Consider the following 26,899-nt stretch of genomic DNA (forward strand, 5'->3'; position numbering starts at 1 on the left):
AGCAAATGACTATCTTTAATACTTAAAATGAATATGGAGAGGTCCATTTGTAGGGCATTTTGAAATAAATATAATAGATGTCTCCATAAAATGGCTTGTTGTTGCTTAAATTTGAAATAGCAACATTTCGAACCATGCCCCAAATTGTAATGGCATGTAATAAAAACTTACTATAATAAATCTTTTAGTCCCAGCATTCTTGAAGCTTCACCCACTGATTCCAAACAGTAAAAGTCTTTCCTCTATGAATAATCTCATCTTTCTCTTCCTCTTCCAACAGATTCCAGAGGGGTGACTACCACATTGACGTCTGTATCAATGACTACCTGGATGTTTTCTGCCCTCACTATGAGGACTCGGTCCCAGAAGATAAGACTGAGCGATATGTCCTCTACATGGTGAACTTTGATGGCTACAGTGCCTGCGACCACACTTCCAAAGGGTTCAAGAGATGGGAGTGTAACCGGCCTCACTCTCCAAATGGACCGCTGAAGTTCTCTGAAAAGTTCCAGCTCTTCACACCCTTTTCTCTAGGATTTGAATTCAGGCCAGGCCGGGAATACTTCTACATCTGTGAGTATATAGAGATTTATCATGTTGTGGGGCAGCTGCAGGAACCCAGACTAATTTTTTATCCATGTTTCAGAGAATTGCAGAGAGCTGGACTCTGCATTACAGATGTCTCCTTGTAAATGCATACATCAGGATCCCTAGATACATTAGCTGGGAATTGAGAGCACAAATTAGATTAAAGACACAGGGCCTCTCCCCCAATGAAATTGCGTGTCAGCCTGTTCAGTGAACCACTGCTGACTTGTATTTCTTTTAAATGAAAATTGCCAGGACTTCTCCAAAGCTCAGGAAAAGAAAAAGAGATTCCTGAAAAAAAATAAAGGAAATAATTAAATTTACATAGCTTGAAGTCATTGGATTTCTTATTCAGGTGTCAGCAATATCCTTTCAGTCATCCACATTTTCAGTGGAGAAAGCCAAAACGCCTGCAAATGTCAGCATGCTGACAATAAATACTCTCTTTGCACCAAGGAGAAAAGACAATTATTAAGAGCAGCTGTGTCTTTAAACAGGAAAGAGCATGAAGAAGTATCTAGAAAGGGTTCCATGGGAACTGGTACGAGTGAGTTTCCCACCTGTGAGCATTAAGTGCCTCTGTCCTGAGAGAGCTCTAAAACTTGCTCAGCAGACCTCTATATTAATCACATTGCCACGGCCTTGTTTTTTCTCCATCATATACCCCATCACTTCTTCAGGTGTCATATTAGTCATATGTTCTAGGTAAATGCTCCACTGTGCATAAGTCACCTGGGGATCTTGTTATAAGGCAGATTCTGATCCAGGGGGTCTGAGGTGGAGTCCGAGATTCTATATTTATAAAGCCTCCAGGTGATGCGAATACTGCTGGTCTATGGACCACACTTAGAGTTAGCAAGGTTATAGATAATATCTAATTTAGGCAACTTGCTGTGTATCTGGGCTTTCCTTTAACTAGTATCAAATATTTAAACTATCTGGCCTTTTCCATGTTTTCACTGTCAGCTGAAGGAGTTAAAACTTTATTTGTGGGGCTGGCCCCATGGCCTACTGGTTGAGTTTGGCCCACTTCACTTCAGAGGCCTGGGTTTGGTTCCTGGGCACAGCCCTACACCACTCGTCAGCAGCCATGCTGTGGTAGTGACCACCATACAAAATAGAGGAAGATTGGCACAGATGTTAGCTCAGGGACAACCTTCCTCAAGCAAAAAGAGGAAGATTGGCACAGATGTTAGCTCAGGGTGAATCTTCCTCAGCAAAAAAGAAAAAAAAAAAGTTGTTCAAAAGTACATTTATCGAACAGAGTATCATGGCTCAGAAATGTTGGGGGATGCAAGATGAAATGATACTCCCTGTCCTCAAGGAGTGACCATCTAGTGGGGAGCATACATGTAAATAGGCAGTTAAAGTGTAAATAGACAATTGCTGAATGAAGATAAATGCAGGAGCAGTGGGAACATGGGGGCATTGTACCTTACCTGTGTGAAAGAATCAGGAAGTGCAGCTGCACACAGTGTGTATAGATCAAGCAATACTACCCAGTACGCTTAGCATCACCTTTTCACCCCTGCTTGTCAGACAAACAAGATAAAGAACATTCCTGTTTTTCTGACTCATTTCTTCAATCCAAGTGTCCCCACCCACTCCTAACCCACATGTTTTAAATCTACAAGGATTTCTAGCTCCTCTTCTCCAGAAAACAGAATTTTATAATAAGCCGGATTTCACCATTGCAAGGGCACTCTCACTTATACTGGAATTGAATTTAAAAAGGAAATTGAACAGTACCAGTTTTATTATTTCAGTGCATATTTCAGTTGTTAGTCATGAGAAAACATGTAAAAGCCTTGATACTATCTCACGTTCGATCCATAAAGTAAGAAAAGGAATATTGAGTCTCTCGGATGGAGGAAACGCTGCATACAGTGAATTCACACGTTCTCAGGCAGCATGTTCTTGCCTTTTGCTGATTTTTTTTCTTTGTGAAAGAATCTCATTCAGCAAATGAGAAAAAGGAAAGCAGAGGACTTTACTTGTGGGACGGCAACTCATTAACTGCCTAACTCTAAAATATCATACTAATACAAGAAGAAATTATTGCCAGTTTCCAAATTTTTATATTGGTTTCTCAGATTAAAAAACAACAACAAAAGCAAAGCTCCCAAATGAGTAGAAGTGCTAAGAGGGGAAAGATACTCACCAGCTAACTAGTTGATTGCATGATTATTAGAAATTATGGAATCCACTGAGGTTCATAAGCAAGATGTTATTATTCAAATATACCCATAGTGCTTATGACTGGTTTTTCCTCATTTGTGGTTAAATTCAATATTTCACTAAAAATCATTATGTGTCTTCTATAACATTCATTTAACAGAGTCATTTAACTGTCAAGGGCTCCTGTCAAAGTAATTGTTCCAAAATGCTTCAAAATATCAAGAGCTTTTTGCTGTTCAGCTGAGTTTAACCTGAATTACTTTTTTAATGAAAGGTAAAATAGCACAAAATTAGCAGCAAAGAGATGTTCATTTACAAGAAGCACAGTGGCCTGGCAGTCAGTCAAACTGAATTTTCAACCATGTTTTAGAACCACAAGAGCATCTTTCCCTGAAAGAGTTCCCTCCCTTTCTCTCTCTGCTGAGAGCAGGAGTGGCAGAGCTAACATGGATGTCTTACAGACATTTCATATACTGTGGTCATAATTAAACTAAAGGATTCTTGGGGGAGGATTGGCCTTCAGTTGAATTTTCCTCTCTCCTTATCTGCGTGGAATGAACAAGATGATGGGAAATGGCTCTCTTCGCACTTACTACGTTAGGAGAAGCTCTGTTACTGGTCTCGGGAGCCAGCCTCAGGGCCCACCCGTCTATTTTATACAATGTTCTTAGAGGCCAGGGGTAATTTTTAGCTCCTTAAGGCCTTCAACTCTCTTTTAAGTTTTTAAGAGAAAAAAGAAAGCTCCAGCCTTTTGGCAGTGCTGCTTTAGGGCACAAGAGGAATGGTTAGGTTTAGCGGTGACTGTAAAGAACGAAACTTCAGATAACGAACTAGGATTTGGGGGAAAGGAAGAGGAGTATTTTGAAACAGGATCTCCACCTCATCACGTGCACTCAGAGAGGACACAAATCAGAGCGCTCTCAGCGAGTTCTGCTTTATCCTCCGTGAGATGGATTTCCTTCTTCAGTTCTTTAAGTTATACAAATTTAAGAAAACACATAGTTGGAAATATCTTATATGAAGTTTCTAATTTACTTTAAAAAGAAAATATCTTTCACAGTTCTAGATCCTTTATTTGTCCCAAGAATAGCTCTGTGTTATGTCTTCCTTTCTTTGGGAACAGGCAGGATGTGAAGTTGTTATAATTGCTGGTGATTGTTAAGGCAGACTGAGCCGGTTCTTGAATCTGATAAATACTGTCTTTAATCTACAGGAGCTATTTTGGTAAGAGATTGGCATACTAAAGTAATTACAGAAAGTTGGTGGCGTTTCTATCAGTGATAGATTTGCAGAACTGCCTGTCAGTGGATTATGACAATGGTCATTTATATAGACCTCCTAAGGCAAAGAGTTATTTTAGAAACTTGAAAAATACTCATTTTACAAATGATTCTCATACATATTAACCTAATGAGAACATGTTTGGAAAAAGTTTTGCTGTTATTTTTAAATCAGAAGAGGCAACGGGAAATAAATAAGGGCACTATAAGTTTATTTTTCTATCAATAGAAATACTGATTTTGAAAGTCCTCTTTTATAAAGTAAGGAAAGCTGAGTTCTGGGCTCTTCTCTTGACCTACCTAGCTGTATGATCCTGGGTAAATCATTTAATCTCGCTGGATTTCTAATTCCACATCTATAAAATAATGTGGTTGCACTAGATGATTTCAAACATTTCTTGGAGCTTTAATATCCTAATCTTATTATATTTTATCTAAGGGTCTGCATCACTAAGGTGAGAGATAACTTCTGTAAAATGGCCCAGCCCAATGCCTTACTTAGTAGGAGTTCAATAAATGCCAGTTAAAGGGATATCTGTAGGGAAAATGCAGAGCCGAGAGGTGTATTAGAATTATTGAACTGGTTCCATCCCTCTCACCCTGTCCAAGCCACCATCATCTCTGTGGTCTTGACTAGTGTAGCAGGCTCCTTTCCCCACTCATGTCACTAATCTGTCAAAGCCCTCCAGTGACTTCCTATCTCACCAAGACAAAAATTCGAAGTCTCTAACCTGGCCAACAAGGTCCTTAACTGCTCTCTTCTCCAGCCTCAGCCTCTTGGGTTTCTTCTCCTACCACTCTGACTCATTGTCTCTGCCCCAGCCACCCTGCCCTCCTTCCTGGTCCTCATACCTGTCCAGAGTCCCCACCCCCCACATCAGGGTTTTGTACTTTATCTTCTCTCTTGCTGGATTCTCATTGCCCCAGGCATCCATGTCCCTTGCTCTCCCTTTCTTTAGGTCTGCCCTAAAAAACATCTTTATCAGAGAGGCTAGTCTGGCCTCCCTTATATAAAGATAACATCTCTATTGTTCTCTACACTCTTACTCCGCTTTATTTTTCCTCAAGCACTTAGGGCGCCTGACTATCTATTTATGGTTGTTAGTTTACGGCTGTTTCTGCTCTATGCCGCCCTGTATTATGTGGTTTGGCTCATAGTAGATGTTCAATAAATAAGGGTCACTAGTGTTCGCATAGCACCTACTCTGTTGCAGGCACTGTTCTAAGCTCCCTACTATTCTCAAAACATCACTGTGAGTTACTGTTCTTATTCTCCATTTACAGGTGAAGAAACTGAGGCATAGCAAGTTAGGCAACTTGAAAAAGGTTCACACAGATAAGAAGTGACTGATCTGAGAGGAAATTAAGTACTCACTTAAGCAGCTAAAAGGAAGTGAAGAGATAAAGTCCTAGGTCCCATATGCTTAAAAAGGAAAAAACCTACTTTATTTTGTATTAAAAAAAGATTAGAAACCATTACCACGACTATTTAGAGAATATTGTTTTATTAACTCTACTGGAAACCCCAAATCAGATAGTAGCAAGATACATCTTAAACACATCTATGCATTTTCAGCTCTCCAAAGAATACGTTTCCATCTCCAAAAGATGTTTCAAATGTGTCTTCCCAGATGGTTGACCCTTTTAATACAACAGCTTCAGAAGCCAGAAAAGTCGTATTTTCAAAGAAATTCTTCATAAATCCACTGAATAGTCAGCATCGAGACTGAATCACGATTGCACACTGATTCAGGAATGAGTGAGTTTCAATGAGAGACCTACAATAAGGAAGACAAAAGTCATTTTCTGAAAATGATACTAACAAGGCAGAGAATTCTCCTGGCATTTGCTACATCTAAAGGATAGCTGATTTTCCTCAAAAAAAAGATACTAGGAGTAAAGATAGTTTATAGTCATAGCACCCAGATGGAAACCAGGAGTTTCTGGGAGATTATTAAGGAACACAAATTCCTAAGCTTATTCACAAGGGAACTTGAATAGACATTTTGTTTTAGTATTGTTCCATCATATGGATATGGTGATAGAAGTAGAGAGCTGAAAAATGTCCATTTCTTTGAAGTTAGAATCCTGAAAATCTCATTAATGAAAAGAACTTTCAGAGAGCTGAGGACTTCTGCTCCAGTCTTGTTGGTATACATATTTTTCAAAAGGAGAAAGAAAAGCATGGAGAAAGTCTATGTTACCATGGGCATCATTCTTAAATCCATAGTATATAACTACTTGAATGCATGTGATTAACTGCTAATTCTCTACTTTATGTACTTAATTAAGAGTTTACAGTCTTAAGCTGTGAGGAAATTTTAATATGCACTATACGGTTTTTAAGACTGACAAAATAAGTAGCAAATTCTTGAGGCATTTTATTGAAATGATCAAGATCAGCTACAGAAATCATTTGATTGTACAACATAGTTATTGACTATCCTTTAAAAAGTATAAGAATCTTCAGTAAATCCAGAGAATACTGATGTAAAGAAAGGCCTGCACTTGCCAGCTGGATTTGTGCCAAAAGCTTATTTGCAGGTGAGTCGTTTGGTACTTAGAGTGTAGTTTCTCAGAGAAGTGTTTCTAAAATCAGGCAAGTTCTCCATAATGTGGAGAATTTGCTTAACCATAATATTGATTTAGAACTGTATATTTTCAATGAAAAATAGGAAACAGCATCTAGAAGAGTGGTTCAATAAATATTTGTTGAATGAATAAATGCCATAATAAACCAAATAGTAAACCAAATAGAACAAAAAAGCAATTAAAAATTTTTTTTATTTCTTATATGTTAATGTTTGAGAAAAGGAGATAAAGGAGAAACCCTAGGTTTTACTGCATCCACTGCAGCAGTTCCCTAGTTTCTTAATATTTTTTGATCATATGTTGGGCTAAAATTACGTCAAAGGAGAGAGCGGAACATGGTAAAAAAAAAAAAAAAAAAAAAAAAAGGCACAGACTCTGGTGAATTCAACCGTGGGCTCAAATCCTCCTTCTAGACTCTTAATAGCTATGTGACTTTGGGTAACTTAACCTTACCAAGCCTCACCTTCTTCATCTGTAAAATGGGTATATAATAATAGTTTATTTTCATGATCTTTCTTATTTCCAAGACTCAATTAAGGAAATATTTTTTAAAGGATCAGTCAACCACCAAAAAGATAACTTCAATAATCCACATCCAAAAAATCTTGCATCCTTTGAAAAGTTAAGGCAACTTGAATAGCCCTGGTTGATATTTTAGTTTGATAAAAAATCTCCTCAAAGCCTAGTAAAGATTCACGTTTTAAGTCCACGCCCTATATTCTGAAGGAACGTTATGCTAGAACTACATCTGCCTCAGGAACTCTTCATTTCCCTGTAGATGTCTGGGTTTTCAGCAGCTTACTTTAGTAATCTACATTAAGAATTATTTTGGTCCTGACAGTTCACGCCAATCGCCTTTTTTCTGAGTTGTTCTCATTGAACTAGAAGAGTGTCAAAATGGCACATTTATCAAAGCAGGAGGTAATCTTTTTCATCCTTCCTAGTCTTTTACTCTTGCAGGGGAGGTGACTTGTAAGTACAATGTACTTTCTTAAAACGAACAACTCAATATTTGCTTCAATGTGTGTGTGCATTTTGCTTTTATTATAGAAAAATGCTTTTGACTACTGGAGTCTTATTTTAGCATTAAATGCTCTAGCATATAGATTCAAGAGGTTTATAAGTGAAATTTCCAGAAGGACTGTGGTCAAATACCAGTTCACCTCTTGTATTCTTTTGGTATGTAGACTCAGAGCATGGTATTCAGAAGGCATATTTATATTAATCGAGAAGGGAGTTGAAGGACAATGTTAGGAAATTGACAGATTTTAATATTTTTTTAAAGTGGAAGAGAATGAATGTGGCACAAACATCAAATAGTAATTGCTCAGATATAGATACAGAGTATATCTTAGTCACTAAAATCTACTTTGCTTTTTTTTTGGTTTTATTTTGAACATACAATGGAACAGTTTTTCTCCACTTGGACACTGGAAGTTTGTCTGGGATTATATCAGATTTCTGTATAAAAATAGTCATTCTATTCCCTTTGTACACTTCCAGTGGTCTTTAGTGAACCTGCAAGAATGCACCTTTTTATTTAAAGAATGAGTTTAGAGAATTGTGTCTGTTTCAAGTTGTCCCTAGCCATCTTTTAGGAAGGCATAACGGATTTCAAGGGCTCTTAAATGCAGGTTAGATAAAGAGCATGAAAGAGAATATTGAGGGACTTCAGGATATTTTTCTGGATTAATTGTAAATTTCTCTTATGAAAACAGTTGTTGATTGCCAGGTGCACTGTTAACCTCGTGAACAAGAATGCTTGGCATCAGCCCAGGCTCGGCTGGAGCATGGACGCTTCACCCAGCGTGTTTCAGATAGTCTGAGTAAATCAAAGGGAGAGGACGCAATTGACAGGGACACAAGATATTTTTAAACGCTTTATTATTTTTAAAACTTTTGTCAATATTTTAGAAAGAAACACATGCCCTGTTTAATGACCTGACTAAAGGATGAGATACTGTTAAAAAGAATCAGAGAAATTAATGCCGGTTCTGTGAAAAAGGGAACTGGAGCAAACGTCACTGCTTAATAGATTTTGACTTTGGGAGCGTTCTTAAAGCTCACAAAGGGAGCCTTAAAAGCTGTGGAATAATTGGGACTTGATGGAAATTCATAGTATCAGCCATAAAAAAGTAAGGCTCATAAGTAGTCTTCCCATTGTTTGAGTTTTTCAAAGGCTGTGACACTCAGATAAGAAGTTCAAAAACAAAATAATTTTTATTTGTGCTCCTTTTAAGAATTTAAAATGCTGTTATGAGACTAAGGGAACATGCAGAGTTCTGACCTCCGAAGCGGGAGAAAGGGATTATGTCACCTTTTCCTTCTTTTTACCCCACTGAGATTAAATGTTGAAATGGAACAGTCAAATTAAAGGATTGTTCTTTTTATCCTTAAATGTCAAAAGTGGCCACATCTCCTAGAGAAATAACGCACCTGATTAATTGTGTAATTTCTCAAGGAAGCAGTAATTCTCAGCCTTATAAACATGTAATGTACTAATTTGGTTTCAGAGTTAACTGAAAACAGTTTAATGAGCTGCTGTATCATGTGTATGTGCAGGGTTGCATAGAGCAGATGCCAGGAGAAATGGAAATAACATGCCAGTGACACTTAGAATAACAGTGTTTATACTTCATTGACTTTGGGTTGTCAGCATGCTATTCTCTGTGTTTCCCTTAGTAACTTATTAAGGCAACTGAACTCCAGTGTGATGATATCTAAGTGTCATTTGTTGTAAATTACACAAGCATGCACACACCAAACGCATAGTCAATCTTCGGAAAAAACCAATACTTCCTCGTAGAGATGGCCACAATGTTATCCATAAGACAGGCACACAGAGTGAGAGGTGACTCTCTGAGCATTGTACATGCTGGAAGAACAGTATTTTGGCCTTTCATCAGAAGAAATACTATTTCTACCAATTTTCCCACTCATCTATTCTTGCTCTATTTTAACAGAATGGTCGCGTAACTCTTGGTTTGAAAGTTGTCATACAGCCTCACAGCAGGCTTATATTATCTACAGAGTTCTTTATGAGGAAATATAAATCACCACAAATGAGACTTTTCACAGCCAGAGATATGTAGAAATTTGTGTCAGTGCTTTGCTGGCTTGCTAAAAAATATCTCTAGGCTCCAAAGCGCTCTCACAACTCATCCCTGCTCCCTACCCTTTTGGGAAGCAATTCTCAAAACTTGAGATTTATGGTCAGAGAGCTGATAGTGGCTATAAAGTTTTCTATTTTCTCTTTTCTTTAATATTAATGCAGAGAACGAGGCATTATCATTCATTATTTTAGTTCATGAGTATCCTGTGGGCTTGGCATACGGTTTCTGGGGATATGGCTTTCCGCGGTTTAATAAGGGAAATATGTGGATTTTGGCACCAGGCTTCTTTTCCATCAAAGATTTTTAGGCAGATTGTAGAAAATCCCCATCAGGAACAGAATTTTAGTATATATGCTATATCTAGGTTTGGTTTTAAAATTTAAAGTTTTATGAAATATTAACTCATCCTGAGCCCCCAAAGTAAAATATCATGAATTGGATATTCAGCCTACAATTATTGTTAGAAATTAGAATGATAATACCTTTCCATTTTACTATTTTCAGAGATATACAATATTTCCACCTGGCTTTATCTACATTAATGGGAGAAGTTTTAGTTTAGAGTTTAGCACTCCCTTTTGTACCCCCATCTTTAAAAACAAATAATGTCTCTGAATCATTAAAAAAAGAATATACTGTTTTTAATTTAAACTTGCCAAGTTTTTAGTAGCTTTAATATCTAGTTTCTAAAATAAATTTTCTGTTTCTAATTTCTTTTTCTTACAAAAATTTTTAAAAGTTAATTTTTCTCCTTAGGTACATGATCACAGGCTCTGACTAAAATCTGAATTGATGGACAGTTTCAGTGGGTCCTCAGCCTCAAATTCAGAACTTTTTGTTCTATTTTAGGCCTAATTTTTGAGGAACAAACCTAAACAGAGTAAAATAGAGGCCAAAGAAGTGAATAGGTACATTTTTCACTTTTAATAGATTGCTAAAGCTCTTGTTGTATACACTGGGAGCAATTCATTTCACTAGGTTTGAGGCCATATGATGAATGCAGCAATGATTTAAATGAAGTTTAGTTCAGAATAATTATTGTCATAAAAGCAGCCTTTTGCTGAAGGCTTACTCAAGCCGTGACTGATAACTGCTCCCTAACACTTGTCTGATAATCATAATTCTAGTGATTTAGCATTTATTGCCACTTTACGATGTGCCAGGCACTGTATCAAGCACTTATCTGTTTTACTCATTGAATTCTCACCTGTGAGTGTAGCTGCTATTATTATACCCATTGTAAAGATGAGGAAACTGAGGATGAGAGGTTAAGTAACTTGCCCAAGATCATGTAGTTAGTAATAGAGTCATGATTTGAACCCACGCTGTTTGACTCCAAGCCTAAGCTGTTTATTCACTTGCTTCATAATAAACATTTTAAAAGAAATTAAAAGGAGACAGAATTCAAGTGCCCTTGGTGAGTCATTGTGCAAGCCCTACCTACACCCTGGAAGTTAAGGCAGATTCAGTTCTAAAAATGGCTAATGTGATGTATAGAGGGAAGATTCATGCCAACTTCTCCCTGAGATTCACATACTAGGAGGTATATGGGTTTTTAAAACAAAGTAGAGCTTTATTGAATGGTGTGTGGGGGCAGAACATGATGCCGTAATAAAATGTGTCATTCATTCTCCCTACTTCAATTGTGATGAAGACATTTAATGATTAGCAAGACTGTTGAAAGTATGTGTCTCTTTGGTTACCCGGAGTCATTTTTCAGAGTTTTAAACTCGATTAACAAAATCAATAGCACAGTGTAGGCACTGGGGAATATATTGCAAAACCTCCTGACCAGCTGTTTCAACCTCGCAGTGTGTTAATATGACATGTTGGGGTTTGCCTTATCTTGTCCTTAAGCAGCACGGCAGCTGCAAATTACTGTTTCCATTACTGTTATTAGTTGTAGATGCTGTTGCTGCTGCTGTTCTTTAAAATCCACCAGTTTTCACAGACTTGGAGTTATTAACACTTTTGCAAATTCAAGAAAGAGGAGCGGAGAGTGTGTAGGAGAAGGGCTATTCTGAGAATTTATAACATTTAGAAATTTGAGAATGGAGTTCCAGAATTGCAGCAGCTGTGTGCATCACCCAGCTTTACACACAAGGACTCAGGGCACTGGTTCATGAGGGCGATCGCCAAAGTTGGGGAGATCCCCGGGCTGCTCTCCAGAGAACAAGCTTCACACAGCTCAGGTGGATTTCCTCTCTCACCTCCCTCCCCTCTCCTGACAAGGAGATCAGAACAACAAAGACTTTGGGATCAATGAAAAGAACAAGTCTGACTGAAATGGAATATACTTGGAAAATAAAACTGGATAAATTGGGCCAGATTATGGAGGGCCATTAATTCTCGTCTGAGGAATTTGGAGCTTATCAAATTCCAAAGGCCAAAGGCAGTAGTATGTTTTTGAAGGGGAAACTCATTTGGGCCTTATCATATAAATACATAGAAATTGGTTTTAGAGCTAGGTGCTGGCTGGTTATAGAATCATAGCTAGCAGGTAGTGAACACTTATCCATTCCACCTTTATATATATGGTCTCATCCCTATGTTATCACAGCGATGTGTTAGGCGGTATCCTTGTCCCCATTTTACAGATGAGGAAAGTGAAGTACAGGCAGGTCAAATAACTTGTCTAAAATCATATTGTTCATGTGTGATGGAGTCCAGAGTTGAGCTAAGGCATTCTGGCTCCAATGTTCACGCTCTTCGCTTTTTTCCATGTATGGCAAGTAGTGTTCAGAAGCTTATTCCATAAATAGTACTAGTGCTTATGAAGAAATTTTTCTAATCTCAGAGATTGTAATACCCTTTACTTGAATTTCTGTTGTTTCTATATTCCCTTCAGCTTCTTTGCCATAGTTAGAGTTTTAATTTTTTTTGCATAAGCTTTTATGATGTTTTTATTAAGTTGAATTGCTAAATCAATAACATTTGCTGGATTATTAATTTAACCAAATAGCAGAATTTCTGACCTTTTGATACAATGTGTTAGTTATTATTAAAGTCCATTTTAGAAGATTTATTGCAGCTATTTCCTGAAATATTTATATTCAAAATGCCGCATAAATCCATTTATTAAACTCTACTTGGGCTGTCAGTACTTGTGCATCATTAAATTTGTAGAAAATCTATAGTAGCTATAGAAGGATACACTTCAGTATTATGTATTATTTTCTCATTAGTCCACCCAACAGTACTTACTGAGCTGTGTGTACCCACCAGCCCAATGTAGCAGGCACCATAGAGCAGCAATAGAAAGTACTCAATGTTAATCTCTGTCTTCCAGGAGCTCACAGTCCAATGTGAGAAAAATAAATAATGGCAAAAAGAGAAATAAAGTAAATTACAGGATTGAGACTGTCCGTAAAAAAGAGAGAGAGAAAATTGCTTCAGGAGGAAGACATTAAAGATGTGAAGTGCTGATCTGAGGGACAAGGTGGAATTCTGGTCTCAGGGCTTAATTCACTATCCTAACTTTAGTGACCTACCTGCAAAGGGCGGTAAAAATGCAGATTCTAAAAACCTGCTTCCAGAAAGTCTGATTCGTTAAATTTTATGAGGTTGCAGGAGGCACCTTCATTTTTAACGAGCTCTCCAGCAGTTTTTCTGGCAGGTGATCTTCCTACCACACTTCGGGAAGATTGGCTAAAAGTGGGATAGATGAGTCAGTTGCAGACATGGAAGAAGTGGGGAGTGGAGGGTCTGAGTGAGTGGAACAGCAGCATCGGTGTTGAGAAAAGGCAGTCTCTGTTCTGTGAATGTTTGTATAACCGAGGGAACCCTGGCGAGAGAGAGACCAAGCTAGTCTAAGATAAAGCCTAAGATAGACTGAGATTCTAGGAGTCAGCGCATTGACGATGGTCAGAACAAAACCTTCTGCCTCACCAAGCAAGTGTCTCATTTGCTTCATCCATAAATAAGCTAAAATTTCACCAGGCTAATTCAAACAAGAACCCCTTGTTACAAGAACAAAGGTAACCCTTTGGGATTTTTGTATTTCTTAAACAATTTTTTCTGACTTCTTGTTATGAAATGAATTCCCTTTACAAAGTGGTAAGCTGTGTATTGAGGATAAGCATCAGAAAGCCACAAAAAAATAGAGAGGAAACAGGCAAGATGTCAAGTGATAAGAAATATTCATTTTGGACCAACAGTTTAGAAGGAAAATGTGTACTTGAGGAGAAAGGAAAAAATAGTGAGGAGTTTCTGTAATATTCTATTTATGTACCATCAGGGTTTTGAAAGGTGCATTGAAGAAGGGGGTGCCTATTGTCTGTGACCTTTCGTGCTTGTCAGTTTATGTTTTCTTCTCCCCGATGTTTATTAGAGTCTGATAAAAAAGGAGTATATCTAAATGGAGCTATGATTTAGTTATGATTAAAGGTCAACAGTGATGTATATTTAACCGTTATTTACTTATATATTGAATTAGACAGCAGTCATGTTTTTAACCATATAATATGTCCTGATTTCTAGAAAATAAGACCATTATTTAATTGGTTCCTTTTAAAAATATTATTAAGTTTAGAAAAGTAGATGAGATGAGGTTGAGGCGATCTAGTTCTTGACTCCATCGCTTATGAGGTGTGTTCATGTGGGCAGGAGGCTTCACTCCGCATCAAGGTTTCCATGTATAAATGAGTTAAAGTGCTAGTTTAATAAATGGCGCTCTTAATATTGATATTTGAAAGGCAATTAGTTACTTTCCTAGTTTCTGTCAAAATTAATGGTAGCTTCTGTGACAAATTTTTATGGGCACTTTAAATTATACATTTGCATGTGTCAAAAATAGTTCCTATCATCAACTACTTTGAAGTACACTGGTGGTCAGAAATAGCTTACTGTCATTTACTCACAAGGGCATTTTTCTCACACTCTTTGCAGAATCAAATATGACCAAAATATATTAAGTCAGTTCACGGTGGTTTATCTAGAATGTTCTACAATGTTGAAGATACAAAAATACCAGTGTGTCACTTAGAGAACCATTCTTTGGGTCACATCCAAGTCTGCAGTGGTCAGTTAAATTCGAACAAAATATTTTCCAGGGCTAACTAGAACACTGCTTTACCATTGGCAGGTTTTATGCACCTGTTTTTTCCCCATAGAGTCTCATACCTGAGAAACATGGAGAAGTGTTCTTTTCCTAAATTGAAGAACTCAGCTATAGTCTAAATGAAATGGGATAAATTATCTTTTTCACAATTATCCATTAAAGGGAGAATTAGAATTAATATTAATCACAGATGTTTCATCAAGTTTTATTATCAACCAGATTGACTGCCAAAGTGCTTTCTGGAAGACATTTCCTCTCCCTCCCCCACCTGCTACTGAGAACAAACTGTTACTATGGATCCTTAGATAAAGATTAATGGTTTTGGCAATTCATTTGAGGAAATCTGTATTTTATTGTACATTCCACTTTAGTTCAAGGTGTCACTGAAAAGCGTGGTTTGTCACTTCCCTGATAAAATTATATAGTGAAGACACTAGATAGTATAAGTCTTTCTACCGTCAGAAACAGATTAATCAATAAGCAGCCCAAGGTTGATATCACCCAACCCATATTTTTAAAAATTTTGGCAAGCCTTGTTTATAGATAAAATAAGCAAAATGCCTATCTAATCCTGGTATTTTAGCAGCTCTATTTTTACCCATCGCACTTAAATTACTTGAATATTCTTTTTTTTTTTTTTTACATTAGATAAATGGTATATCTCTTCATGATTCAATCTGAGCTATACAACCATCACAGTAATATTACTTTTCATTTTTATGTCAGCTCTCTTTCTGGAATAATTCATTACCAACTATGTGACCCTTAGAATAATTAGGAACATTTGATTCTTCCCTATACATTTGTGAAGTACACCAAAGATGAATACAATATTCATTAAGGTTCTCCACTTGTAAACAATATTTGTCAATTCCAGGTATCTTAAAGAAACAAAAAAAAGAAACTTTCTCTGTATTAAAGAAATTGAGTCTTTTAACTAAAGACCTCAGGAGAGACAGGAACCAAAGCAATGCTGGGGATCTAGAACATAGAAGCAAGTGGATAATTAGAATTATCTCCTCAAGACCTAGCCATTTCTCAGCTCTAACACTTCTGCATTCTTTGTGTCACTCTACTCAGAATTCAAGTTCCTGGGAGAAGGAATTTGATTGGCATATATGGCTGTCCTTTGGAAAGAATAAAGAGAACCTTGATTGACAATACCACCAAGACTGCATGGAATAAGGAAAGAGGAGTTCTTCCAAGTTTTGGTTGTTGTGGTTTGGTTTTTAGCCTAAGGAAGATGGGCAGTGATGCTGAATAAGCAAAAACAACCACTGGCCAAAACAAGGTTGTATTTCATTGATGAGTAGTAGTGTAGAATATGTGGAATTGTTCAAAACAAAGAGAAAAATCTATGTAATAAATCCTTTAAGTGCAACCAGGACAGAGTATCAATTTAACATTCATATTTCTAGTTTGTTTTACAGTAATATTTTATCTTTGCCTAGTACTTTTTCAGGCTTTACTGTGTCCAACAAATTAAAGAATGTGACTCAGTTAGGGTTTCTCCCACATGTAATTGTTTTTCTCTCTTTTAATGGAGATAATATGAAAAAGCAGACTCCAGGCAAATAATGGAAAACATCATCTTTATCGATTTCCGGGTTTATTTCATTGACATCAACAAAATATAAGAAATGCAGCGAAATCGGTTAAGTCCCATTTCTGCCACTGCCCAACTCTAGTCAGATTTGGAATTAGTCATATAACTGAGTCTATTTCTTAAATGTAAAAATGAGGGGGTTGCACTAGATTGAGGATCCAGGGTAGTTCCAAGAAACAAGAAAATTATTAAGATGTTACAATTTCTGACATCAAATTTAAGTTAAGTTTGGAAAATTCAGGGTTAAATAAAGTGTTTCCCCCTTCCCCCAGTAAGACTTCTTAGGTCCTTAAATGTGATGTCGTGTATTGTAACTCTCTGAAGAGAGTGATACAATACGTACTATTCACTAAACTTAGCAGACTTTGGAATGCTTTTTTCATTGGAGCATCTTGAGGGATCTGGCTTCCATGGGATGAGGTTAGATTATTTATAAAATCCCATTTAGCTTTAAAATATACTCAGTATATACTTCTCCTAGTCATTGTAGGGGAGGAGGACATTTCCTCTCCCCAAATGTGGGTTCGTCTGGCCGGAGAATGAATTAAATTCACATGAGACAGAATAGCAAGAGAAAATTAAACAAAGCTTTATGAGGAACCATGGCCCGGGGCCTTTCTTCCCGAAGGAAGAAAGGACACCGAAGAAGTGGGGGTGCACATAGTGGTTATATACCCCCAAACAGGGTGTTTCACATGTGATTGAAATGTCCCTCCCACAATAGTCACAAGAGTGCCCTGTCGGCACAGTGCTTGATGGACACAGCAGGTAGTGGTCTGCTATCTGGGTGGGCGTAGCAGGAGGCTAGTCTATCGTCTGGAGCTGAGCGGTCACAGGTGAGCACAGCAATCAGTTCCTAGCCTAAGGAAAGATGCTTAATCCTTAAAGAAATGCCAAAGTTGGGAGGGGGAGGGAAGTCAGTTACAGGAGGTTACCAGAGAAGCACAATAAAATGCAGATTTAAGTCCTTGCCTTTGGTATTGATTAAGAGTTTTTGGAGAGAAGGTCATCTCCTTTCTTCTTCCTGGTCCAGAGAGGGAGGCAACTTTTACAGATAGAGATTTACCTTACAAATGTAAATGTGTCCTAAGGAAGGGCAAGTTCCATTCCTCAGAGCCTCCTTCCCTGTCCCAGTTTATCAAAAGCAATCAGCCTCAAATAATCCTGATGCCAAAGAGACATATCTTGGGGTGGCCAATTCCAGGTCCCCACATTATGAAAAGTGGGAAATCCATTTTAATACCATTCATCACCCAGCCCTTTCTATCTAGTCAGCATAATCAGACTTTCTATATAGTTGAACCCACATCCTTGCATCTAATCCTCTTTTTGAAATGAGCAACAAATACAGGCTAGTTGTCTCTTCCTTCAAGGATTCATGTGTTTATAGTGAATTATACTGCTTACATTCCTCTGGCTGTTCCTATGAGAACTGTTTTAAGTTTTAATATAATTTTTGTCACTTTTCTGGAGTCTTATTTTAAATGTAGATCCAAAACATGAAAACAACACTTTAGATAGATCTGATAAATAAGTAGACCAGTAGGACACACATTCAATTTATAGTCCGCTGTGGGTTTTGTTTTCCCTGAGACATATCTATGTTTAGTCTGCCATTCTTCTATTCTTTATTGGTTTTACTGAACTTCATCCCAATTTAATGGACCGTTTCGCTAGTTGTCTTTAGGGACTAGTTAACCCCCCCCCCCCAAATAATTTTACTTATGAACTAATTCTCAAATCCATCTCACATTCTTTGATGAAAATATTAAGGAATACCTCAAGAATGACTATTCTGGAGGCTACAGGAAGACAAGCACTCACTAATATGCCTTCAAAGTTGGTCCTGAGCATTGACAATCTTATTTTTGCAATCAATAACTAGCCAGTTTTGCACTCCACAGTACTACGCAATAGTCTTTTCAGTGGATATCTCATTGTTCTACATAAAGCCATCAAGCCACCTGCATAGCTGCTCCTGAGCATTGTCTCCACTGCACCCTCATGAATCCTTGGCTCACGCACAGGCCTGTGTGGAAAGCACCCTTAGTGCTTTGAATTGTTAGGTTCTGACTACTGGGCCCAAATGGTCCTCAAAGCCTTGACATCTTTGGATGCTACCCTAGGATGAAGCTCTACAGGGGCTCCTTGCACTGGTAATCCAAAAATGAATGATGAGGCATAGTCCTTACCCCTGTGATTCAATTCCTAGGGCGAACATGACCTGGGTATTCAGTAAATGGTTTTTAACTGCCTTGTGCCGGTACTCCCTTCAGATTAGCAAGTGGATCCAGATTGCCCAAAGGCCCTAATTGAATCTGCCCCTTGGAGGCTGTTAATGTCTTTGTGCCCAGGTTAGATGTAGAATTTAGCACCTTGGACTAGGTCCTTTGGTTCAAAGGACCCATCTGATACAGAGCCTCCAACCTCTATCTGTCAAACCCCTTGCTTCTTCCTTCAGAACAATAGTGTCAGTTTCAAATTTTGTATCTTACTCTCTCAAATGTAAGGTCCTGAGGGCATGCACTGTGTATCTCTTCTTTCTTACTGTATAGATAGTGGCACAATGAAGGGAAAGGGAGATGGATACAGTATGGAACAGCTACCTGTGTGAAAGTCCGTGGGATTCCACGAGCCCTCCAAGGCACAGACAGTGAGGATTCCTCCTCTCTGGAATTTTTGATCTGTGTAGACTTAGGGAAAATGACAAGGCAGACACTGCTAAATATTTTTAAAACTCTGCCTTCTGTTCTAGAGGAAGTTCTTAACTGAAATGGGGTAGAAAGAAATAATTGATGTTGATTTTGTCCCCTGGAGGAAATCTAAACAGGTCTATATCATTTTAAACAAGCATGACACATGAAAATTAGGATTTTACAAAAGATAAGTTGCAGAGTGATCATTCCATTTAGGGAAATGGAATTCTTTTCAATAGCTCTAGAGCATTTTAAAAATGATTTGATTTCTAAAAATCTACATTTTTACAATTAACATTTACTTTTCAGGATCAAAATGGTTGCAAGGAGCAAAAGTAGTTGAAATTTTTGAAAAGATAACTCTAGATGAGTGGGAAGAACATTTCTTTGAGGGCGGGATGAAATTCTTAATACCCAAGAATCAAGATAAAATTTTAGAAACATCTTCCTTAGCAAGATGGCGGCGGCAGGGGGCTGGGGGGAAAGGGGTATGTGTGTGTTGTATTTCTGAGGGCGGGTTGTGGCAGCAGGTCTGGCCTTGCTGAAGTTGCACACATATAATCCAGTGTTATACTGTGCAGAGATTGGGGGCTGGTAGCTACTTATGAGAAATAACAGTTCTATAACTTCATTAGTTTTTTAAATTAGTGTCACAGACAGCTCCCACTTTTCACCACTGTGCTTTCTGGAAATAGAATCATAAAGCAGATAGTTGTAAAGTGCCTCCCATTTTCCTCCAGGAGTAATATCTTAATTGAGACTGTGTCTCTGACTATATATTTGAGAAAAAATAAATCATAACTATGACCAACCCTATGTCAGAGGCAAAGATGCAGTAGCCATAAGCTTCCACAGTTATTTAACATAGTAAAATTATACTCTTTTCTATAAAAGGGACATAAATGTATTATACACATTGATTTTACATGCACTCTAAAGAATATGTTCAGCAAATAAAAAGTTCAACTAAACTCATAAATTTTAACAGAACTAGCTATACCATAAATTCATTAAATATTTAATTCCTAATAATTTGGTTCTTTGTATTTAAGAGGAGCGTTGGGGATGATTTCTTTGCCCTAGTTCTGTCCGAGATAGTTTGAGGGAACACTTCTCTTTTTTTTGATAAACATCGCTGGGCCGGATCAGCCTGTTCAGTATCCTTCTCCTGAGTAAGATGAACTTTGGCAGGTTATGTGGCCTCTCTGACATGCTGAAGCTCAGTTTCTTAAACATGTAAAATGAGGAGACTGAACTAGATGGTCCTGAAGGTTCACGACCTTGAGTTTTGTGATTCAGTGATTTAAGCTTGAAGGTTGGTGTAAGGATGCAAAAAGGCTCAGTGTTTAGCTATTGATTATGATGGTGATGAGATTCGCCTCCAGGTCTGTCACCCCCTTATGCATTTTCAGGCCCATCAGGGCTCCTGCTGCTGAGCATTATGCCAAATAAAGGCCACCAGCAAAAACGTGCCCTCCTTCTTGGCCTTGATACTTGGTTGGTATTTTGCCATCATCTGCCCTCACCCTTCACAGGAATGCCTTGAAAACAACCACCAGGTTATGAGTAGAAGCTCTTTCAAAAGTACTTTAAAATCATTTTGTTTTATACAGATGTGTTTTAGTGCATCCTAATTCAATGTGGGGGTAAAAACCCACTCTATCTTGAAAAATAAGTCATTTATTCACATTTATAGCAGGCTTAAGGACCTACTTACATTGCAGGAAACTCACATGCCTGCTCAGTTATTGGCTTTTTTATTTTACTTTTTCTACTCCAAGCTTGTGATTTTGTGGGCATTTATGGTAGATGAGTGAGCAAACAAGCATTTTCTGGTGGTGACCTTGTCCTTCATTCATTTGTCTTTCCTTCCTTCATTCAACAGCTATTTATTGAATGTGTACCACTGGCCAGATAGGATTTTAGACTCTGTGAATACAGTGGAGAAAATAATAGGCAAAACCTCTGCTTTAATAGAACCTACACTCTACTGGGAAGTGGGGGGTGGGGGATAAACAAGCAACTAAATAAATATGAAATATGTCAGGTAGTTGGTAAATACCATGATGACAAAATAAAACAGTAAGAAGAATAGAGAATATAAAGGTAGGGAAATTGCTATTTTACATATAATATAATATATTAAATATATATATAAATATATTTAAATATATATTTTATAGGGCAATTATCTATATAATTTTGTATAATATAGGGTGATCTATATAATTACATAGTGTGAGAGAGAGAGAGTGTGTGTGTGTGTGTGTGAGAGAGAGAGAGAGATCAGGAAAGGACTTTCTAATAGTTAACACTTGAGGAGGGACCTAAAGGAAACGAGGAAGTAAGCCATGTGTCTATCTGGCAAAAGGATTTTCCAGGCAGAGGGACAGAGAAACGCTAAGGGCCTGAGGAGAGTTGCATGCCCACAGGCTGGAGCAGGATGAACGGGAGGAGAGCTCTGTAAATGCATGTGTGTGATGGATTAGGGGGTGGGATCATGGTGGACCATGTAAGGATTCAGGATTTGACTTTGAGTGAGGTGGGAGTCCTTGCAGGGTTTTGAGTGCAGGAGTAATGTGCTCTAACTTAGGTTCTACCAGGATCACTCTTGACTCTTGTCCCTTTGTCCAGAGTGGATCAGAATCCTTAGTTTCCCTGGCTGGATGGGATCCTTTGGATTCAGTCTATTAAGGAGAAGAATGTTTGGAAATAGATGGTGCAGAAAAATGTTACATATGCTGTTGAGTAGAACATTCATGGATCAAATACCTACATTGCAAGAGAAAAAGAAAAAGTAGAAAGACACAGTCACCCATGGTCCACCTTATTAATGAACCCATATCTTTATTGAATTTAGGGTAAAAAATAGTGAATCTGCTGCATCTGTTATTTTCTGAGGCATCAGGAAAGGCCGTTGTCTATATGTAAATAGGCAAGTGGCTTGGGCTCAGCAGGCCCCTCCCCCAGACAGAGCCCTCTCAGTTGGGTTTTGGATAAGAGGAGTTTCTGCTTTACATGTTAATTTTGGTTCCTATGCCACAACTTTGTCAGCTAATTTACTTCTCCTCAAGGCCAAAGCTAAGGCACCACAGGGGTGGGAGCAGGCAAGAGCTGCCCAAATCCCAGGGGATGCCATGAGGTCAGAGACAGCAATGCCAGGCTGAGAAATTGCTCCTTTCACGGAGGAGTATATACTAATGACGCTGCCAACTTTCCCGGTTTTCTTTCTGGAACTTTGGGTTACTGTGTTTTGTTTCATATTTCCTCCTACAGGGGTACATACGGGTACTTAGGAGTACATCAGTTTCAGTAATATGATATTAAAAGGCTTTTTCTTGACATGCACCTGATTAGGAAATATGCAGAGGGCATGTCTCTGCAGGCAAAACCTCCACTCGGTTTTCTTCCAGAAATCTACTGCAAATGTTTAAGATTGCACAGTCACATTCTACCAAGTTTTAACCTACCCCCAGACTTTTTTGGAAGAACTTTTAAGAGCTTCTGGGAAATTATGAAACAAATATTTGAAGTAGGGTAGTCATGAAGAAAAATATGATTTATGCTCTAAACTGAGGTTGTATAGTTTTGGCATCAGAAAGACTTGGATTTGAGTATCCGTTCTGCTATTCGCTAGCTACGTCTGTCATTGGCTAACTACTTGTCCCTGTAAGCCTCAGTTTCCTCGTCTCTGAAATGAGGATAATACCTGCCTTGCAGAACTGTTCTGAAGATTAAATTTAATAAACCTGGCACAGTGCCTGGTGCATAGAAATAGTAGATAAATGGCAGCTATTATAATAATAATATTCTTATGCATCCTGAAATGAAGTTCCCTCCCACCAAGCTCTATCTATATCAATTAAGAAACAATTTCATGTTTCTAATTTGTATTTGGTCAAGTTAAACAGAGAAAAAGAAACATTATGGAGAAATAATATTCTAGAGTAATTGGTGCCAAAAGAATCTTAAAATAAAAATATAGGTCTTGTTATTAATCCCTTAAAACAATCATTTGTAACCATTCTGCGACAGATTTATTGACTACAGCATTCATTTAGAAATGCTAAACTAATGAGAACTTGGCCATTAGTTGTGATAATGGTCTATCATTTCAAGCTTGAACCATGTGTACTTATTTGGCCTCATTTCAAAATAGTAAATTATTTCAAACTCATTTCATTTCTTGAAAATGCCCTTATGATTTAGGTCATGCTTTGGAATATATGAGTAGTGGTCCTGTAATCCATCATCCAAAATAAACTATATGATTCTGGGCTATTTTAAGATTGAGAAACTTCAAACATATTTTCAGAAATTGCATGAAGGGGTTGCAGAGGCTTCTCAAGCCTCTAATTTATCTTTTCATGCCTATGTTTGATTGTTATTCCATATTAAGGTTTATTTTCCTTTTAAAATAGCTCTGCACAAAGAGAATATACTGCTAAATAGTACTGCAAGGGAATGTTTACAGATGCAAATGACTTCTATTTAAGGAGCTCATGATTAAAATGAAAGAATGTGGCACTAGAAAGCATGTGAATAACCTTTGAAAAATCTCACAATAGAACTGAATATGGGATATTTATAATCTAGGATTACAGCTATAACGGTATGTGTGAATATGTATATTAAATATGCTGCAAAGGGCCTCAAATTGAAACTTGTTAGTCTAATTTTACTTTTCTTTAATTTTGATAAACCAACTGTTTTATTCTGGAGAAACTGTAATATGGAATGATCTAGAAGGCCAGTACACTAGAAGGAAATAGTGTTACATTTGCCTGCAACAAGTGAGCCAGTTTCCACAATTCCGTCCTTCTGATAAAGACAAGATATTTTTCTGATATTTCTGCACTGGGCCATTTTAATCTCTAATAGATGCTTTGAGGCTCAAAGTATATTTCATTATTTCATTTTTTTATTGCTCACAGAGCAGGCTGCTAATAAAGTCAGAAGAAAGCTATGATCATTGGCAGACATATTTTTTTTCAATCTATTTGTACCCAGAGAAGATCTGCTCTTTGGTTTCTTGTCTTCAAGACTAACCTTCTGGGGTCACGCAAGAGATCAGGACACGTCCTGTGTCTCATTTTGGTGGAAATCATGTCTTTTGCTCTTGGGTGCAGTAGGCAGTCCCGGCTCCTGCCCCGAGTATGAGTTCTGGAGAATGGCTTGGTTCAGGCCCTGGCTGTACAGGAGAACTAATGAACATGTCATGCGCGTCTCGAGTTTTCCAGTCTCTGGCACAGCTGTGGCACTTTCCCCCCCTGCTGCGAGGCACAGCACGCTGGCCATTTGTTGGCAAGTTCATATTTCACACTGCAGGGAATTGAAATGATTGAACAGACAGAAGAAGAGTTTTATTTGCAGTAGCCTACGTATCCCCAGACTCTGATTTGGCATAAAACATCTGCTTCATGATCTGCTTCAAGGCCAGTTCCTTTCCTCCAACAAAGGTTACGACTTCAGGCAAGCTGTGCTTCCACTGGCAGGAGGAAATTTGCCCGGAGACTTGATTTAGTCAGAATCAAAGCATGCTGCCACAGAATTTCTTTTTTCAATTATCTCCGAAGAGGCAGCCAGACTTTAAATGTATCAGTATAATAAATGCAATGAAATAAGGCAGACACTCCTTTCCCCTGTTGCTCTCACGGGGAGGTGCATATACAGTGTGCATCCACACCCAGAAGCCGGAGAGACTTACCTAGCTGTCGACACACATATCTTGGCAACGGCACATCGCAGGTATGGCCTTTGGATGTGTTTCGCCCTATCAACTTGATAAATAAGTGCATGCATTGGTTTTACCTGGAGTGTTTACATCTTTTAGATTATAAAAGCAAATTGGCATGATGCTGAGTGTAATTATTACTATTTTTCATAGTGAGGAAGCATCATACAGCCTTTATTTTGTGGTTTGGTCCTAATTACTAATTATATTTACCCGCATGATTTTGTCATGCACAGTCATATTTTTTGTACAAGACAGCCCTCACTAGCCTTACAGACATATATACAAAATTAAATTCTGGCATTTTATTATGCTAGAGCAATTAGATGCCATCCTCGTAATGAGAAACATGACATCTTCATCGCTCTCCGCTATATTTTCCTGTTGTTTTAATGCAGACATTTACCAGAATTGAATACAGTATTCCTCCTACACACACACACACACACACACACACACACACACACACACACACCCTTAATTGAATATCTGCATATCTCCAAGGAGTCCTCTGGGTGAAACCATGTATTCATCTTCTTTAGTTCTTAGGCCACTTTGGTTTAAGAGTAAGAACTGTTGCTTTTATGAAGTGCCTTTTTCTATAAAGTCAAAACCTCACAGCAGTGCACAGAAAGCCAATGGTATAAAGGAGCTAAGTAGAGTCTTTAATAGAGAGAGCTGGGTTGTAAGTGTTTTTGTTCCTACGGAGCAGATAGATTTGGCTCCATCTGTTCCATATTCATAACAAAGGAGCGCACTTACAGGAGGGCCAACTTCCCAGGAGCCGCCTGGTAATGATCTTTTCACCAGAATGAAAGCATCTGAGCCCAGTGGCTTGGCCCTGCGAAAAGCAGCTAGCAGGATTGCCCTTCAGAACCCGGATTTCCTTGTAACTGAGGTTGACATAAATTTTCCCAATATATAGAATGAAAAAAATCGACTGATTTCTCATCTCCCTGCCGCACTGTGTAGTTGGGAAGTTCAAAATGTATAAATTTTACCGCCTCCTACAACCGCAAAAGATTTGTAATTAGATAGTTTGGGGGGAAGTTTGCACTTGAAGTAGCTAAAGGTATCACAGGGAAAGGCTGTTCTTCAAACTTTTAAGTTGTTTCTATTCAGCCTTTTTAATCTTTTTAAAACTGGGGTTAATGAATAGAAATATGAGTTACACCAAATAAGGAAAAACCCCTGTTGAGTTTTGTAATTAGCAAACTTAAAGCTAATTTCAACTGAGACCTCTTAGATTAAAAAGAGAAGTTGACCCAAGAGTGTGTACTTTTTCTTCCACTAAGCAGAAAAAAAATAGAATGAACTTTTTCCCCAAAATGCCAAGCTGTACAAAAAAACTTCCTATTTATATGACATGTAGAGTCAGCATCAAAATGTAAATAGTTCCTTAGAACTTTAAATAGCACATTGGTATTAGTATCATGGCTAGTGGATAGAATGCTTTCATTTATATGCTAGCTTCACAAAGTTCTTAAGAAATAGGAACATATTTTGAAGTATAGTTATCCTTTTCTCCATTCTGTCGACTTTTAAAGTACTAGAAACTCCTGAAAAATACATCATTGGTTTATTTAATGTACTTCATGTTAAAGTTATAAATGTAATTTATCAACCTTTTATTATCCATCTTGGTATCATCTGTGCATTATTTGCTTGCTAAACTAAGGTTTCTAGCAAGTCAAATAGTAAACAAATCTCTCAAAAAGTTTGCTGCAGCAATAAAATGGGCAAAGTTTTCATCTAGCTATGAGATTGCTCTGCATTTTAGAAAGAGGAAATATAAAAGTAATATTTGTAGAGAGTGAAAAACATAGCCGATCAATCTATGAAGATCTCAGGTTCTTAGAATATCTTGGCCTCTTGGGTTATTTTTTGTAATATATGGACCAAAATGCTTCTGGCTTATTCAGTTTTTACTTCATTCATTTACTCATTCCTTCAAAAATATTTTTTGTGTGCCTACTTTGTACCAAGCACTATGCTAGGTTTTAGAAACACCGTGGAGAATTAAAAAAAAATGGTTCCTGCTTCTGAAGCTTAC

The 26,899-nt window shown here is 37.8% G+C and overlaps 1 protein-coding gene and 1 non-coding gene across 3 annotated transcripts in view; one reads left to right on the forward strand and one right to left on the reverse strand.

The window, feature by feature from the left end:
• The window catches only part of EFNA5 (ephrin A5), a 270,735-nt gene that overhangs the window by 222,839 nt on the left and 20,997 nt on the right, over nucleotides 1-26,899 (forward strand). For both annotated transcript variants that reach the window (XM_046666108.1, XM_046666109.1), the window contains exon 2: nucleotides 281-573. In XM_046666108.1, the coding sequence (XP_046522064.1) occupies nucleotides 281-573 (293 nt within the window). The remainder of the gene's footprint in view (nucleotides 1-280; nucleotides 574-26,899) is intronic.
• Nucleotides 15,448-15,512, reverse strand: LOC124243150 (small nucleolar RNA SNORD77). The gene has a single exon (XR_006889644.1). It is a non-coding gene; the product is annotated as a small nucleolar RNA SNORD77 (small nucleolar RNA).

Source organism: Equus quagga, chromosome 7 (assembly GCF_021613505.1).
Source record: "Equus quagga isolate Etosha38 chromosome 7, UCLA_HA_Equagga_1.0, whole genome shotgun sequence".
Lineage (NCBI taxonomy): Eukaryota > Metazoa > Chordata > Mammalia > Perissodactyla > Equidae > Equus > Equus quagga.